Source organism: Ambystoma mexicanum, unplaced genomic scaffold (assembly GCF_040938575.1).
Source record: "Ambystoma mexicanum isolate Mex_15411 unplaced genomic scaffold, UKY_AmexF1_1 Mex_scaf70, whole genome shotgun sequence".
Taxonomy (NCBI): Eukaryota; Metazoa; Chordata; class Amphibia; order Caudata; family Ambystomatidae; genus Ambystoma; species Ambystoma mexicanum.
In genome coordinates, this window is record NW_027182489.1 from 1,141,789 (window position 1) to 1,159,304 (window position 17,516).

The 17,516-nt window shown below is 49.3% G+C and overlaps 1 protein-coding gene across 4 annotated transcripts in view; it reads right to left on the reverse strand.

Moving 5' to 3' along the window:
* The window catches only part of LOC138562831 (E3 ubiquitin-protein ligase TRIM39-like), a 232,784-nt gene that overhangs the window by 152,148 nt on the left and 63,120 nt on the right, over positions 1 to 17,516 (reverse strand). For all 4 annotated transcript variants that reach the window (XM_069642801.1, XM_069642803.1, XM_069642802.1 and 1 more), the window contains exon 3: positions 1,654 to 1,884. In XM_069642801.1, coding sequence (XP_069498902.1) covers positions 1,654 to 1,884 — 231 coding nt within the window. The remainder of the gene's footprint in view (positions 1 to 1,653; positions 1,885 to 17,516) is intronic.

Sequence of the window (17,516 nt, forward strand, 5' to 3'; positions counted from 1 at the left end):
TGCTGACACTCCTCTATCCCTGTACCACTCTGTCAGTGTACACTTTGTATCATGCAGAGTCTCACATCCATGAGTTCCTCTCCTCTCTGCTCACACTCCTCTCTCCCTGTTTCAAGATGTCAGTGTACAGCATGTATCGTGCAGTGTCTCTCTCCATGAGTTCCTTTCCTCTCTGCTGATGCTCCTTGTATCACTCTGTCAGTGTACACTATGTATCATGCAGTGTCTCTCTCCATGAGTTCCTCTCCTCTCTGCTGACGCTCCTTGTATCACTCTGTCAGTGTACACTATGTATCATGCAGTGTCTCTCTCCATGAGTTCCTCTCCTCTCTGCTGACACTTCCCTATCTCTGTATCACTCTGTCAGTGTACGGCATGTATCATGCAGTGTCTCTCTCCTTGAGTTCCTCTCCTCTCTGCTGACACTTCCCTATCTCTGTATCACTCTGTCAGTGTACGGCATGTATCATGCAGTGTCTCTCTCCTTGAGTTCCTCTCCTCTCTGCTGACGCTCCTTGTATCACTCTGTCAGTGTACACTATGTATCATGCAGTGTCTCTCTCCATGAGTTCCTCTCCTCTCTGCTCACACTCCTCTATCCATGTATCACTCTGCCAGTGTACAGCATGTGTAGTGCAGTGTCTCTCTCCATGAGTTCCTTTCCTCTCTGCTCAAACTCCTCTATCCATCTATCACTCTGTCAGTGTACAGCATGTTCATGCAGTGTCTCTCTCTATGAGTTCCTCTCCTCTCTGCTCAAACTCCTCTATCCATGTATCACTCTGTCAGTGTACAGCATGTTCATGCAGTGTCTCTCTCTCTATGAGTTCCTCTCCTCTCTGCTCAAACTCCTCTATCCATGTATCACTCTGTCAGTGTACACTATGTATCATGCAGTGTCTCTTTCCATGAGTTCCTCTCCTCTCTGCTCACACTCCTCTATCCATGTATCAGTCTGCCAGTGTACAGCATGTGTAGTGCAGTGTCTCTCTCCATGAGTTCCTTTCCTCTCTGCTCACACTCCTTTGCTCACCCTCTTTCAAGGTATCAGTGTATACTTTTTATCATGCTGTGTCTTTTTTCCAAGAGTTTCTCGGGTGGCACCTCACACTCATTCTCTTTCCCAGCATCAGTGCTCTCTGTGCCATGTATTGTCTCACCTCCAGGAGTTACTTCACTGCTTCTCTCACTCAATCTTTGCACCAAGCTGGTAAAATAGCTCAGTGGGTTGAGCACTTGCAGCTGTGATCTGTGTGATATGCAGGTTGCAATGCCAACTCAGCCTTTCAATCTTCCGAATTTCAATAAATGAGTATCAATTTTGATTGGGTGATATTGTATGTAAATATGTTCTATTTAAAGTGCTTTGGAGAAAGCGCTATATAAATAACTCATCATTATCTCTGTGGCAGTGTGCAATATGTAACCAGAAAAGTGATGGGTGAAAGGTAATGAATACATCTGAACCACTGGCAATGCTCTGGACACCCTTCCACACCTCTGTTTTTTAGCCCGTCTGTGCCATTGCAAAAGGGGTCCAGCCATATGAAAATCTGTCAGGTACTGCCACCAATGGGAGCAGTTCAGCCCGAACTGCTAGGCCAGGCCCCCTCTGAGTCTCAATAAGTGTCATGTCTTGCAGTGTCTTCTTACCTCTAAGAGTTCCTCCGCTGGATGCTCAGACTTCATTTCTACCTCATTAATGAGGGCATTGAGTGAGCAGATTTGATTGGATAATTTGGTTATGTTGCTGTTTTCAGCCTCAGTGATTTTCCGGTTCATCTCCTCCAGTCTCCTGTGCATGCTCTCTTCTTGTTCTTTCAGACTATGCCGTAGTTTCTCAAAGTCCTCCACTGTCTTCAGCCTTTCCTTTTCTAACATGTTCTGTAATGACAAGAAAAGCACATGAACCAGGTCCCAGTACTCTGGGTGTGCATTTTAGGTCACACCTCACCACGGTTATGTATGGGGGTCCTGCAGCCAAGGTCTGGGCCTAATTGTACATAGGCAAGGGGAGGACAGAAAAGGGAACCAGAGATTGTAACCTACCAGCAAAATACTTGTAAATGTGTCTAAGGCCACCACTGACACAGCACATTAATTCTGGTTCCCTAGGACAGAGTATTATAATACTACAAACCTACACATGATACTTACTACCCATCTAGAGGGTGGAGAATAATGTCTACACACAGCACAATGCTTCCAGGAAATCAGGCTACATTTCAGCAACACTTACCAATAGATTTTATTCCCAGAAAAAACTGTTACACATTTCCAGATGCTGCGTGCAGTTATTCAATTTACTGGAGCGAAGAGCGGTACCTTAAACATCCCTAATAATTACCAAAAAAACAGGTTATTGGCCTAAACCTTCCTGAAGTCCATGGGGGACAGGATCAATGTCCAGGGACAGGTAAGTACCAGTCACTTTAGGAGAGTTACTGGGCAGGTAGAAAATGTAACAAGGCAAAGGGTTGATCCTCATTTAGTCTGTTTTACCCCACAGGTGCACAATCTGTGGCAGACAAACCCATGGCGGACCAGAGGGGAACCCGGTCAGGAGATTCATTGATCGAAGGAAGAACCAGAGGTCCCGGAGGAGGAAGCAGCAGAGCAGGAGGAGACAAACCCATGGAGGACCAGAAGGGAACCCGGTTAGGATATTCACAGATCGAAGGAAGAACCAGAGGTCCCGGAGGAGGAAGCAGCAGAGCAGGAGGAGACAAACCCATGGAGGACCAGAAGGGAACCCGGTTAGGATATTCACAGATCGAAGGAAGAACCAGAGGTCCCGGAGGAGGAAGCAGCAGAGCAGGAGGAGACAAACCCATGGAGGACCAGAAGGGAACCCGGTTAGGATATTCACAGATCGAAGGAAGAACCAGAGGTCCCGGAGGAGGAAGCAGCAGAGCAGGAGGAGACAAACCCATGGAGGACCAGAAGGGAACCCGGTTAGGATATTCACAGATCGAAGGAAGAACCAGAGGTCCCAGAGGAGGAAGCAGCAGAGCAGGAGGAGACAAACCCATGGAGGACCAGAGGGGAACCCGGTCAGAAGATTCACAGATCGAAGGAAGAACCAGAGGTCCCGGAGGAGGAAGCAGCAGAGCAGGAGGAGACAAACCCATGGAGGACCAGAAGGGAACCCGGTTAGGATATTCACAGATCGAAGGAAGAACCAGAGGTCCCGGAGGAGGAAGCAGCAGAGCAGGAGGAGACAAACCCATGGAGGACCAGAAGGGAACCCGGTTAGGAAATTCACAGATCGAAGGAAGAACCAGAGGTCCCAGAGGAGGAAGCAGCAGAGCAGGAGGAGACAAACCCATGGAGGACCAGAGGGGAACCCGGTCAGAAGATTCACAGATCGAAGGAAGAACCAGAGGTCCCAGAGGAGGAAGCAGCAGAGCAGGAGGACACAAACCCATGGCGGACCAGAGGGGAACCCGGTTAGGATATTCACAGATCGAAGGAAGAACCAGAGGTCCCGGAGGAGGAAGCAGCAGAGCAGGAGGACCCTCCATGGACAACAGAACAGAGACCCTTGCGGGTATCTTTAATAATTGCTTACCGCAGGACACACAGGTAAGTATTCACACTGGCAGTTTCAGCAAAAGCAGCTCCAGCATGGTGAAACCACACATGCAAATCCAGGCTTCTATCCTAGGGGTGTTTTACAGAATCCAGTGCCCCGGAGCTCACACCCTGAGAATACCACGTCCCCCACGAACAATGAACCCTCCGACCATGTCAACCATCAAGCCTGATTTCAATATTCCAGCAAGGAAGACCCAGGGAGGACGAGTGAACCTGCAAAGCTGAATTCTGCAGACTTGGTGAACCAGAAAGGGGGAGCACCCAGAGCAAAATCATCATCATGGAAACATTGACTGAAGATCTCCCAGCATGTTCCAATGAGAAAGTGAGGTGGGGTGTTGGTATCCGAGCACCCTTCCAGGTGACAGCAGAGGCCCACAGCCAAACAGATGATACTGGCGGTAAACTGCGGGAAGCAGCAGTCCAAAAAATGCTCTCAGCACGGAAGGCGCAACCCAGTGCACGAGGGCAGGTCACAGGAACATACAGTGAGCCCACAATGGACCTCGAGGAGCAGAAAACCCAAACCGGGATATGACCAAATAAATGGGAACAAGTGAGAGTTTTCAAAATGGCAACAAGGGCTTGAATTGGTCAGAAAACTCCTTCAGCAAGTCGGCAGACCTGTTTCTTCCAAGAAGGAGAACAAAGCAGCAAGATAGCAAGGCAGAGACCAGGCAGGCCCTTAAGAACCACTGCAGAAAGGTGCTGGCCAAAGCCCAACCCACCAATCACTAGAGGAAGCTGGGGGCAACGGGTAAGGGGACCACTATAATAGCTTGTCATTAAGACAAAACCACCCACACAGGAATGGAGAGTGAGAGCTCTGAGACTTAGAATGGTTTTAACCAGTAAGAACCACTATTGATGCCTACAAAGAGCCCACATGGTCATAACAGCCTTTTAGTTCCTACCTTGCAGTTGCCCTGAATGAAGACAAATCTCAAATAAAAAATGGCAGAGAGCAGGATTTAAAAAAAAACATTGGTGTCCCATTGGCTACAGAAAAGATACATTGTGCTACCCGTGGGGTAAAATGGTGTGTGCCCCTTATAAAGCTAAAACTAAAGTACAAATGCCACCTACCTACTCCCTAAAACCAATGTAGGACCACCCAAGGGCAAAAAGTGGGAGGGGGCGAGAGGTACCTCTGGGGCTATGTTCCTTAAGGACAACTTACTGCCATACACCTTACATAAAATACACAATAAAGGTAGAATGTGGGGTATGGGTTTAGTGGGGCTAGTGTCATGAGAGGGGCCATGGAGGGGGTGAATTGGTGGGGTTACAGAATATAGTAGCAAGTAAATGGAACGAGCCAGGTAACGGTCAATACACCCCACCCTACGGTAGCAACCACTGAAATCCTGCCATGTTGAATGTGCAGCCTAAAGCAAGGCCCTGGCCACGGTCACAGTAATAGCATATTCTGGCATCCAGTTCTAACACACGTTCCCATCCCTGTTCCCAGCCCAGACCACAGGTGGAAGGCCTCAAGGCCAGATATATAAATCCTCCATTGCCTCATGTTGCAGGCCTGTGCAATCAGAAAGGAATGTGAACAGCCCAATGCATGGCTGTGCCCGTCTTTGAAGGACACTCTCTTAGGAGCCAGGGCAGAGGCCCCAGCTGCTAAAATAGCCCATCATATTTAGAGCACTAGGGCCGCCCAGGATACTGGTCACTCTGTTTGCACGGCCCGATGCCCATCAATAGAACTCCTAAATCTCTCAATATTGACTGATTAGTGCGGTCCTGGAGGGGTCCAAGTGAAGGCCCGGGAGGGGCAGCCACCAAGGGGTTGGGGGGGGAGCGCAGAGCAGGATGCCCTGTGATTTTTACTATAAGCTCAATGGGGTGATGCCAACACATTTAGGTCAGTAACGGGGAGGCATGGTGGAGGCGCCTACGTGCCTGGGATCCAAAGAAGCACCTCGCACTTCAGAGGGCTGAGTTGACCTCGAGAGTATCCACTGAGCTCATGTGTAATTACTAGGTGCACATCACGTGAGGGGTCCAAGAGGAGAGAAACCTTCCCAAGCTGGCCGGCAATCATGTCTCTAGAACCTAAGGTGGCAAGGCCAAAGACCATGTGGAAGGGGATTGGCACACAGGAACCATAGCCAAGCATCTAGCATCCCATAAGGAGTGGGTGGTATGTACATAGGGGTGGCCAATGGGTGTGGGGAATGAGTACCTTATACTGTGTGCATCATAGGTGATGACAATATTGTTTATAATCTGTTGCTTTGCCTTGAAGTAACCAGTGCACTCCGGGGCAGTCGTGTTGGAATGCCCTACTGGCATGTACCTCTTCTCTATGTATGAGAAAGAAAACCTTGTTTTCCTTGCAAGAGGTGCGCCCTACCTTTCTCCTTAGAGGATTGTCTTTTATTCGACTGGTTGTCTGGTGGTCCGCCCTGCAGATTTAACAGGACAAAGACAAGGAGAAATGCAGCCACCTAGCCGGAGAGTCAGGAGGACCCCACAGAAGTGTCCTATGCACAGGCACTATGAGAGAGGCAAGGGAGGGCTGCAGAGATAGGACACAAGCTCTACAGCCAATGATCCTTTGAAGGGGTTATCTTAGCAGAGCCCAGTAGTCCAACTTTGGACGACCAGTGAATGCATTAGGGACCAAGAACCCAAGGCAAACTACTCACACTGAAGGCTGCTTCTGAGAAGGCCCACAGAGCACGGTTCCAAAGGGACATCAGCATTGGATCTGGTTGGGCATCAGGTCCTGTCTCTGCTTGTGGACTCTGTGTCAGGGGGGTGAAAAGGCCAGCACAACAGGATCCAAAATGATGCACCAACTCTTTCACGCAACCTTCAACGGAGATGGGCATATCAGATGATGTCTTAGGGTGAACAGCACAAAAGGTCAGAGGTTACCCAGGAGAGTGCAAAGGATTGAGCACTAGCGGCCAGCTTGCTCCACTAACAAAGAGCAGCAGCAGAACCAGGAAACCACAACAGAGGCCCCCTCAGGATGAGTAGGATTCAGTTCCAGAAGATTCAGTGAAGCCCCCAGCATAGCCCCAGAAAGCTCTGGAGGATGGTGAACTGTTTATTTAAGGGTTTCAGCTGGCTTCTCCCATCGATGAGAGGCAGAGCTTTGCCATAAGGAGGATTGCAGGCAGTAACCAAGATTCCAGCTGGAGTCCTCAGCATGAATGGCACAGGATGACTCCCAGGCTGACTTCCAGGTCAGAAAGCCTAAGCCACGTGTGGCGGTGAAAGTTGCTGTCACCAGGCCACGTGGATCTGGGGCAGCAATGTCACCTGCTGCCCCAAGTAGCCAGGGTGGGGAGGCTGCAGGGGCAGCTGCAGCTCAATCCACCCCAGCTCTGCGTCTCCCAGCCAGGACAGTGTCGGTCCAGGTCCATCACACCGACGTTGCCCCTGCCAACATCACCCTTTAGCCAATGCCTGCACCAAGACCTATGGTCATTGTGCATTCGAACACTCCTAGTACCCAGTACACCGGCGCTTCTGCCCCTACTGACCAGAGCGGCGTAAGCCACTCAGGATCCGCACCACCTTTGAAAAAGAGGAAGAAGGGTGCTCTGGAAGCCTAGCTTTAATGGCCCGGAACTTGATGCACTTGTGGCCTATGAGTTGGCACATATCCGCAAAATGGTGGTGACTGCAGGGTGCAAGACCACACCTGGTCAACGTAGGGCACACTGGCAGACCATCGCGGACCACATTAGTGCGCTTGGATTTGTGAGGCGCACAGCTGATGATTGCTACAAGCGGTGGAATGACTTGAAACGCAGAGCAAAGAACAAGCTGGCCTCAAATCATGCCTCTACTCTGGTGATGGGCAGTGGGTCTCCACCAGAGGACAACCAACTCACTGAACATGAGTCTGTTGCTGGAACCTTAGTCACAGAGCAACAGATCCAAGGCGTGGGAGACCTACCTGATTACGATGCATTGTCCGGTGAGTGCCCATGCATGTGTGTGTAATCCATGTGTATGTTGTTTGGGTGACGGGTTCTGATTGAGTGCCAGGTGAGGGTGTGTACTCCTGAGTGGTATGGGTCACCCATGTGCTTCCTCCAAAACATTCACCGGCCTTGGGTTTGGGTATGACAGTATCCCTTCTGCCCACAGTAGCCAATTAGCGCCACATTACTGCAGTTGCCCTTGAACTGTCATCTTGCAACAACATTGTTCTGAATTTTTCAGTGTTCATTCAGGCTGATTGTTTCAATTTCCCATTTTTGCAACACATTTTTCAGCCCTAATGCCACATATGTGACATGCTTCTGTCATTGATTACACCCCACATTGTGCCGCATTTGTTACCTTGTTGTGTGAATGATTAGACCATTCAGGCTGATTGAGTATTGGCCTGCGCACATTATTTTTTGTGGCCTGCTTGAATGTGAAACATGATAGTTGTTTCCTGTCATGTTGAAGTGACCAACCATTGATGTGTACATCTGCCTACGATCACTGTATTCTTGTACACTGGATGTGTTGCAGTGTGTGGCACATGCCGTATCTTTTCACACTATGTGGCATTTTCATCTCTTCATGTCCATCTCACATGGATGGGTGACAGTACTCATTCACTGACATATCGATGTACTTGTGGAATGTACCATGGCTATGGTAAATGCCATCTGTGTGATGGCATGTGTCATTTATGTGTATAGGACATGCCACTCACAGGCCAATGTGTGATGGCAGTGCTACCCAGCATGCAGCAAATGTGTTGCTCTTCCATCTTGGTGTCATCAGTGTCTGCCTTTTGCCTCCCCTTCCAACTCTTTGACAGTGCATGCATGGCAGGGTTATAGTCATGTGGGACATGTGTAATTCATGTACTGGATCTCTGGCTTGTCAGGCCTATGTGTGTGCTATGGTGCTCATTCCTGTTTCCATTTTTTGTCTTTCATGTTTTTGCAGGTGATGACGCACTTGATGCTGTTGAGGTTGAGGAGATGGTGCAGACCCAGGAGGAATCCCAGGCAAGACCGGGCACCAGTGGGGGACGTGGGGTGGTGGTGGGTGAGAACCCAATCTTGCTGCAGACCATTCTGTCCAGGGGTGCCTCTGGGTGCACCTCGCCAGACCTCTATTCAGGTGCTGATTCGGATGATGAGATCTATGTGCAGTCGCAGGTAAGTGTTTCTAGCAGGGATTCTGTTCTGTCCAACCCACCTGCACCAGGGGTAGAACCCTCTATGGGGATGTCAGTGTTGGTAGGTCCACCTTTGGCGATTACGGATGCAGGGTCACACTCCACAACATCTGATCCTGTTCCTGGGCCTGCAGATCAGAGGGGGAATGCAGTCCTGCATCCTCAGGCAGTGCCAGCACAGCAAGGAGCAGATCGCCTTGACCCAAACAGGTGTGGTGCCCGCCGACGCGGTGGCCATACGCCACCAGGCAATACTGTATGGGAAAACTCCATGTATGGTATGGCAACCCAACAGGCAGCATCAGTTGAAATGATGGCTCAGGCAATGGAGAGGGTGACCACTTCCATTACCCCCCCTGAAAGGCAGATGGAGCAATAACAGCAGGCAACAGACTCCATTTGCCAATCACACAGGGAAGACATGTTGGCGTCCAACAGGGACCGACGGGCGGCACTGGAGACTCTGCGTGAAGCCATATCAATAGAGTCACAGGGCCACATGGAAGCCCTGAGGGTAGAACTCCATAACGTCAGGCAGACTCTGCTTGAACTTGAGGCTTCCCGAAATTTTAAGGCAGAACAGCAGCTGGAGCAGCTCACACGTTCGCTCTCAGCTGAGCTGCAGGCAACCCGTGAGGAGATCTGGGCATCACGGGAGGCCATGCGTGCAGGAATGCAGTCAACCCGTGAGGTTCTGCATGGGGATCTCTGCACTATCATCCTCCAGAATCAGACATTCCAGACCTGCATGCTTGCTGCCATGGAGGACCATACCAGGGCTTTGCGTGGGCTGCCTCCCATAGCACCACCACCTCCTGATTCAGCAGCAGAGGGTGAAGAGACCGACAGCAGTTCTCCCACAGTGGCATAGCTCTGCAGGCCATGAGCCCATGGAGGTATTTTTTTTCGCAACATCCACGCAGGTGTGTGTTGGTGTGCACCCTATCCTCGAACCTCCTGGGTGGCCTCCCCTCTGGCCCCCACATGGCATTTTTTGATTTTTTTTTCTTTTTTTTTACAGTGTGTTGCCTTGTGTGGCTCCCGTGGGCATCCACTGTGTATTCCGGCTGGGCACATGCAGGCTTGTCCTGTGTTTGGGTTAGATGCTTGGGTTCCTGAGACACACACCCCTCCTGCTTCCCATTTCCATGAGCTTGCAAAGGGTGTGACCAAGTCACAGTGACTTACACAGTGACATAGGGCTCCCATGAGCTGTGTGGGCAGTCTGTAGTCAGTACTGTGGGGACATCCTTAGTGGGTATTGTTGTTGTATTGAACACTGCATGGTATATTGATATGTGCTTGTGCATCCATGTCTTCCTCCTAATTTGCAAGTACCTTCTTCATGTCTTCACAAGGCCGTCTCCTTTGCAGATGGAGTTCATGTTGTATGCAGTACACTGACACATTTGCGTGGCAGCAACACTCTGCAGTTGGAAGGGGACGATGTGCTGGTTTATTCAGGTTGTAAGACTACCACTACTTTGACTTTGTACTGTCATGTTTTTGCAATGTTTCATGCTGTGTTGCTGTATTGTGTTGCTGTTAAGTATTTGGTCATGTGTGCTGTTTGTTATTGATTACTGCGAGCATATTGTCTGTGTCCTGTTTCCATTAGGGACAGTGCACTTTGTGACACTTGTGTCAGGTTTTGTGCATTCCTTTGTTTACTTTCACATTGCATGACATGCCATGGTGTGTTGGGTGGAGGAGATGGGGAGGGGTTGGGTGACATGGCGCTATTTTAATGTTGTATTTTGCAAGGGGGTAATCAATCATTCATGTAGCATAGATGTATGTCTTTTAGTGACACAGCATTGGTTGTCTTTCGGTAGGTAGGGATGCACACAATCTTACACTTCCAGGTGACCAATCTCAGGCTGGTATGGTTGTGACAGTTGACTGTCCCTTATGTCATCATCATTGATTGTCAGCTGGTATGAGCCAGGGCTGTGTGCACTCCACAGGGGTGTGATATTAGGTGAAGTAATTAGCCACTAGCTGCACACAGGCTGCCTCACCACGTGCCCTTTCTCCTCCCAAGCGCAGCGGGCGTGCATGTGGTTGGGGATGTTGGGGCACCACCATGTCCACCGGCAGGCCCCGACCTGTTGCAACATTGTGCAGGACACATGCTGCCACTATGATCCTGCACACTACTGGGGGAGCGTATAGCAGCTGCCCATCAGAGCAGTCAAGGGAGCGAAAGCGTGACTTGAGCACTCCGAATGTGCGCTCCACTATGCCCCGGGTTGCAATATGGGCTGTGTTGTATCTTACCTCGGGTGGTGTGGTGGGGTTCCAAATTGGCATCATCATGTGGGTGCTCAGAGGGTAGGCACTGTCCCCTGGGGAGGTGATGATGGGTATCATTAGTGGGGTTGTAACATTACTCAGTATCTGACATGCATGCATGTGCAGTGGCATTTATACTCACCAAGCAGCCATGTATCGCCATGCCGCCCAGCTTCTAGGTCCCGGTTTACGGTTGACATTCTGTAAATGAAACTATTGTGGGTGGACCCTGGATAGTTGGCATATACTGAGGGGATGATTCCCTTGGCATCACATACTACCTGGACGTTGATGGAATGCCAGTGCTTGCGGTTTCTATAGATGTGCTCAGATGCCCTGGGAGGACGTAGAGCCACATGGGTGCAATCAATGGCACCTAGCACTTTGGGGAAGTGTGCCACCCCGTACAAATCCTGGACGACAGCCTCCCTTTCTGCAGGTGTTCTGGGCAGGTATATGTACCTGCGGACTGATGGGCGTGCAGTCATGATGGCCAACACCTGGTGTAGGCAGCATGACTGCGTGGCCTGTGACACCCCCCTGACTATAGCACTTGTCCGCTGAAATGAACCAGTGGCCAAGAAGTGCAGTACATTAAGCACCTTTTCCAAGGGGCTCAGTGCTTGGGAGCACAGGGTGGGTGATGTGAGGTCATCTTCCCACTCACTCACCAGGTTGAGTATTATGTAAGGTGGAAACCTGTACCTCCCATACACCTGGTCATCAGGCATCCCAAAAAGGCTGGTTCTGGGTGTAAAAAGTCTGGCCCTGACTATTCTCCTCCTCCTCCTGCGGTATCCCACGACCACTGCTGCGAGGAACAGTATAGTCATCGTAGCGTCTGAGCTTGTTTGTTGTTTGTGCGCACTTTTATGCTGTGTGGGTCCGCGTACGCCTGCTTCCTGCTGCCGTAAGTGTTTCCGGATTAGCGCGTCTGTTTTGGCACACGCGTTAGCCCTATTCGATTCCAGGAATTCGTGTTGTAGGCGCGTGTGTGGGCGTTCCGCGCATTTGCCTCCTTTACTTCCCCCGTAAAGCCCACATTTTCACACGTTGTTCCCCATTCTCCGTGTTACGCCCCGTGTTCCACCTACTTTTGTTGTGTGCGCCGCGCTATGTGCGCTTTCGCTGTGCATGTAGCGCACGCTGTTTGATGACGTGTGTGCCCGCGTGCGCTACGCAGGATTTTAGAGCACATCCATAGATTTACATGCGTGAGGACAACCCTGAATCGATTTGCGCGGCTTTCACTGCGATTTTCGCACTTGCGCTGCGATTCGCATGCTTTCACACGCTTGCGCAGAGATTTTCGGTGCACATTGATTCCATGAATCGGCCTGAAAAACTGATCCCCAAAAGGCTTACTTATATAGAGTCTCTGGGTTTTTTGGACTCCGGGAAAAGACACCAGCTCAGAGCTCCTGGATATCTCACAGGGAAAGGACATCAGGACTGGGTGGTTACCCTCTCCAGATTGAGTCAAGAATGGCCTCCAGCATTAATCCCCTTTTGATTTGCCTTGTATAGATCGCAGCCATATTTTAGTCCCCTGGTTTCCTCCAGCAGTTTTGGTCAGCAGTTCCAACTCAGATGATATCAGACCACTCTCCCCCAAAAATCATTGTGCGTCACATTATAAAGCAATAATCACACCCCAAATTATTAAAATTAGGATGTGCCAGCTTGGCTCTTGATTTGGGTTGGACCTTTTTTGTGACTCCCACTGCAATGATTGGTTCCTGAAATTACAATGCATCATCACTGTGCATTTATCACTCCAATAATCTGGTATGGCCGTTTCATACATTTCAGTTTTGCACCTAAACACTATCAAGTGGCGAAAAATGGCAATTTCTAAATAAACAACACAAAATATAATTTTTTGAATTCTTCTCATCATGCCTGACTCATTGAGTTTGGAGGTGCGATTGGTCGATTTTTTTGATATATTAACACACTATAACAGAAACATTCCTAAACCGGATGTCTAATTTATCAAGCTATCATCTCCTCGAATCTCTGCTTCGTGACATTTCCTGGGGAGCTAGAAATAACTTTTGGGTTATAGCTTTAGTTCTCAAGATCAAACATTTATGAGAGTTAAATCATTGGATGGAGCTTTCCATATGCTTTTAAGAATGAAATGCTGCCCTTTCAGTTTGGGAGTCATATGTGTGTGTTTTCAAATTCCAGGAATTTATTTCTGCACTTTTAGGCCCCAGGCAACCAAATTCAGTTTCCTTTTGTCTTGGGGCTGCATATGAACCGCACACCACAAAATGCTACATAATGCTGGACTCAAACGTATGGTGATGAGCCAGTATCTATACCATCATGCCAACCACACGAGACTAGAAAAGCACTGCAAAGGACTACTGTAAGGACCTGCACCTTTACAATGTCACTGTCCATGATAAGGTACCTCAGAACAACAATGGACAATAGCCTCAAACTATAGAACCACAAGCTATAGCTATTGTTAGAAGCTGTTTTTCCTGCTCTGCGTGCTATGACGCAATCCACCATACCTTTAATATGCTCAAAGGACCTTGGCTGTATAAGCTTGGAATGCCCCCACAATTCTCCATTTTCACAAACCTCTTACAATGTGGCTTTTGCAGCAACACCTGACCAATGACTAGTCCCAATAGATGCACAGACGACACACAGACCACAACTCACAGTACTGCGCTACTGTTTAATGATGGCACCCAAACTCTGGCTTCCCACACTCTGTAGAGCGCTCCACTGTTTCCAAGGTAAATCTAGACTTTAAACAATAAAATAAAATAAATGATCACTATTTCTAAGAAGACTAGATTATGCTGTCACGCACCTGCCTTCCTGGCGCTTGTGGTCGTCATGGAAATTGCGCCGCCATTAATCTTGCCGGCACGCTTTCCCACGTGTCTTGGTTAGCATGCTAGTGTTTTCCTTCTCTTCCTTTCATTTCCTACTTAGGCCACACCCTTCATTCGCTCTGTGTGTTGCAACCCCGTTCACTCGTCTGTGCTTTGGGTTTACGCTCTCCAGCTTTCCTCTTGCAGTTCCAACTGCTTCTCTGCCTGCCTTTCCCCTCTTTTCTCTCTTCCGTTCCCTCTCCTAGTTGCGTTTCCTTCCGCTCGTTAGTTTTTCTTTAGAGCTCCGCCTACCGCCTTTTTTCCTGAACTTACTTCACTTGTTTTGTTTTCCTCAGCTGCCTCCTGCCTCCGCTCCTTTGCTTCCTGTGTGTTCGCCTTTCTCCCTTGTTTCGTTACTGTGTTACTTGCTGCGGCTTTGGCACTGCCCTTCCTGGTGACTACCATCCTTCCTTCACGGAGTACTTACCGTTCCGTTGTGATCCCTATCTACAATCTCTGGATATGTGGGGATCATTTCAAGAGGTCTTTTTCAAGCCTTTGGCTTTTTTCCTCTTGACCTGGTGTTCTAAGGGAGGAGTCCTGTGTTCTCCGGCTCCTGTCGGCGCCACAGTGGCTTCTCTCCAGGGACGACCATATCTCTACCAGAAGAAAAAGACCCCGAGACGAAAGAAAGACAAGGGTCCTGAAACTACTTCAAAGGATTCAGGTGAGGAGGAGGGGGAGTCAACAGGCACTGAAGATATTGTAATTGACAAGCTTCAAGCAGCTGACATATGCAAACCGATATATGGGAATCTGGGAATACCCCAGGGAAAGATAGAAAGAGCACAAAATGCTACAGCCAGACTACTCCTTAGGATGAAAGGTTCAAACACATCACCCTGCACTGCGCATGATGTATTGACTCAATGCAAAATATAATAGATCCAGTAACCCTCTGCATTGCCCACCGTGCTTACAATAGAAACATCAATGCTTACTTGACAACAATGTGTATACATTACACACCCTTTGGACACTTAGGTCATGTAATGCTGCTTTGGTCCTTGTTCCCAACTTCCAAATCAAAAGAAATGTAGGTTGATCTTTCTCGATACTGGCCACCAAGTTCTGGAATTCCATATCCAACTAATCTGAACACTACCCCCAGAAATAAAGCAAGCTTACCACAAGCACACCTGAAGAAATCATGAACACTTACCCCATTCCTCCCCACCTTTGCCTCCCTCCCTTATTAATCTCTCACTGCTAAATCACTTTTTTTCAACCGCATTTACAATCCATAAAACAACCCACAAAGTCTACCACACTGAAAGCAAACTCATATCCTTCACTATTCAACCCCCCCCCACTCTGTGCCACTCCAATACATCCATGGCAACAACAAACTGAAAAAGAATTAGCATTCTCAAATGATGAAGCAAAGAGGATCCTGTCTTCAATTAGTCAACTTGATAAATCAACCCTTCCTAATGAGCATCCATCAAAGATCATTTCACAACTAGAACTTATCATCAGAAAAGAAGCTTCTCATAAACCATAAACTACACATATTCATCTTAGCTCAATATATCAGATCCCATAGAATTCCTAGAGGCCTTGGGATTTATCTACGACCTACTCTATGCAAAGAAATATCGTATTTTGTTAAGAAATGGGAACAGATCCTTAACAAATGCTCATTAAATTTGATACAATCGAAGAACTATCTAAATCTCTTACCATCACGGATTTAAAAATACAGTTGGCAAAATTTCAAACAGATGCTGAGATCCAACAGACTTAGGATGATATTAATAAAACGTTAGACTCATATCAAAAGGACTTGGAATAAAGACAAATACACAAATTTCAAACAGATACTGTGAATGACTTCCATGATGTAGTTTACACTTGGCAAGAACACTATCAAAGTAACAAACCTAATTTTAATCAAGCTAATGCTGAGAAACAGGACCGTAGTGATTCATCCAGCGATGTTAGCAGAAGTGGTGGTGATATCCAATGAACTGAAAGATAGACGTTGCAGGTCCACACCAGTACCACATATCAGTGAGGCTACTCAACCTACCACTTCGCTTATTCCAACAGTCTCACTTTCGGGAGGATAGCTCAGGGGCAATGTGCTCGCCTTGGAAGCAAGACGACACAGAGCAACACAGGTTCGATACCCGGGTCCGTGCTTAGAAATCTATGGGTATTAAGCGCGTTATAAATAACCTCTTTTAGTTTGGAAAAAAAAGAAAACATGAAGAAAAAAGAAAGGTATGGTCCAATATGAACATATTTATATGGATAAGATAGTGGTGAATATCAATAGTAAATTTATGAACACCAAACAATCTATGGATTTCAATAGAGGTTTATCATTTGTTCCAACATGCAATTCAAATTTCTTTTCTGAAGGGGGGGGCACTGTTGAGCAGCCGAAAATGGTTGCCTAGCTTTGCAGCTCTGTGAGGCTTGGGCACATATCCGGCCACATCAGCGGTGCGAGTTAGACCCACCACCCTCTAACCATCTCAAATTGTTCCCAACGCTCTTCTGGCTTTCCTGACCTGAACCTGACCCGGTTCGTGACTCGGGCGACCTGCTGTGGCTGTTTGAAGTTTTGGGCCTGAATACCGTCGGAAACCCCGGCGCTGCCGGGGGCCCAGCTGGGAGCCGCCCTCGCGGGCTGACTACGCTGTGCCCTGCGGCGCTCTGGGTCTATCCCTCCCTGCCCCTGCCGACGAAACTCTACGCTGGGCTCGGCTGCTCTGCGTGAGCCTTCTCATCCCTCCTCGTGTGCGGCGGTGTCCCGGCCAGCTGGCCGCGCTGCAGCCGGGACCTGAGGTTGTGCCGGGCTCGGCACCCGGCGGCCGCCCTTCCTCCTCGTCCTGTGGCGCTGTGGACGGAACCTGCCGGCCGGGTGGAGACGGGCTGCGCCGGCGGGGGTCCGCGCTGGAGGGAGCCACGCCTGACGGCTGGAGCCGCACTATCCCCTCGCTGCCTGGATTCGATGCCGGATTTTGCCGGTGTGCCCCGCGAGCGGAGGCCCGCGATTACTGGACAGGTGAGGAGCCGGGGGGAGACTGACACCTGTGGAGCTCACCTGTATTTACTACCTCTGCGCCACTGCTCCTGTGCGGGTCCCCCCTTGGCACTCCCCATTCACTGGCTTGAAAGTGGGTCCGGGTACTCCTGGCCCCGGTTCCTCAGATGATTCCTGGGGCCTCTGTGCACCTTCTGGGCCGCGGTCCATTCACCTTCTCCCAGGACTGCCACAACCTCTGCCACACCTTGCCCACTGTACATCGCCCTGGAGGGCACCACACTGCTTCCCCCTCAACGGCCCGGTTGTGGCTGGCACTGGTGATCCATGACAATTTTAGCCAGGTTGCACCCGCAGGACTGAGGTTCCTAACTGTGTTTCGGTTGTCTCCTAAGGGGCGCACATCAAAAACCACTTCCTTAGCACTGGCTTGGTGGCTGGGCTGTCTTGATGCGCCTGTCGCCGCGCCTTTCACCCCCCTGGCACAGCCTGTTCATTCCACCTGGGCTAGCACCACACTGGAAGTGCTTTTGATATCCGGGCTATCTACACTGGGCCGTTCGGCTCACAC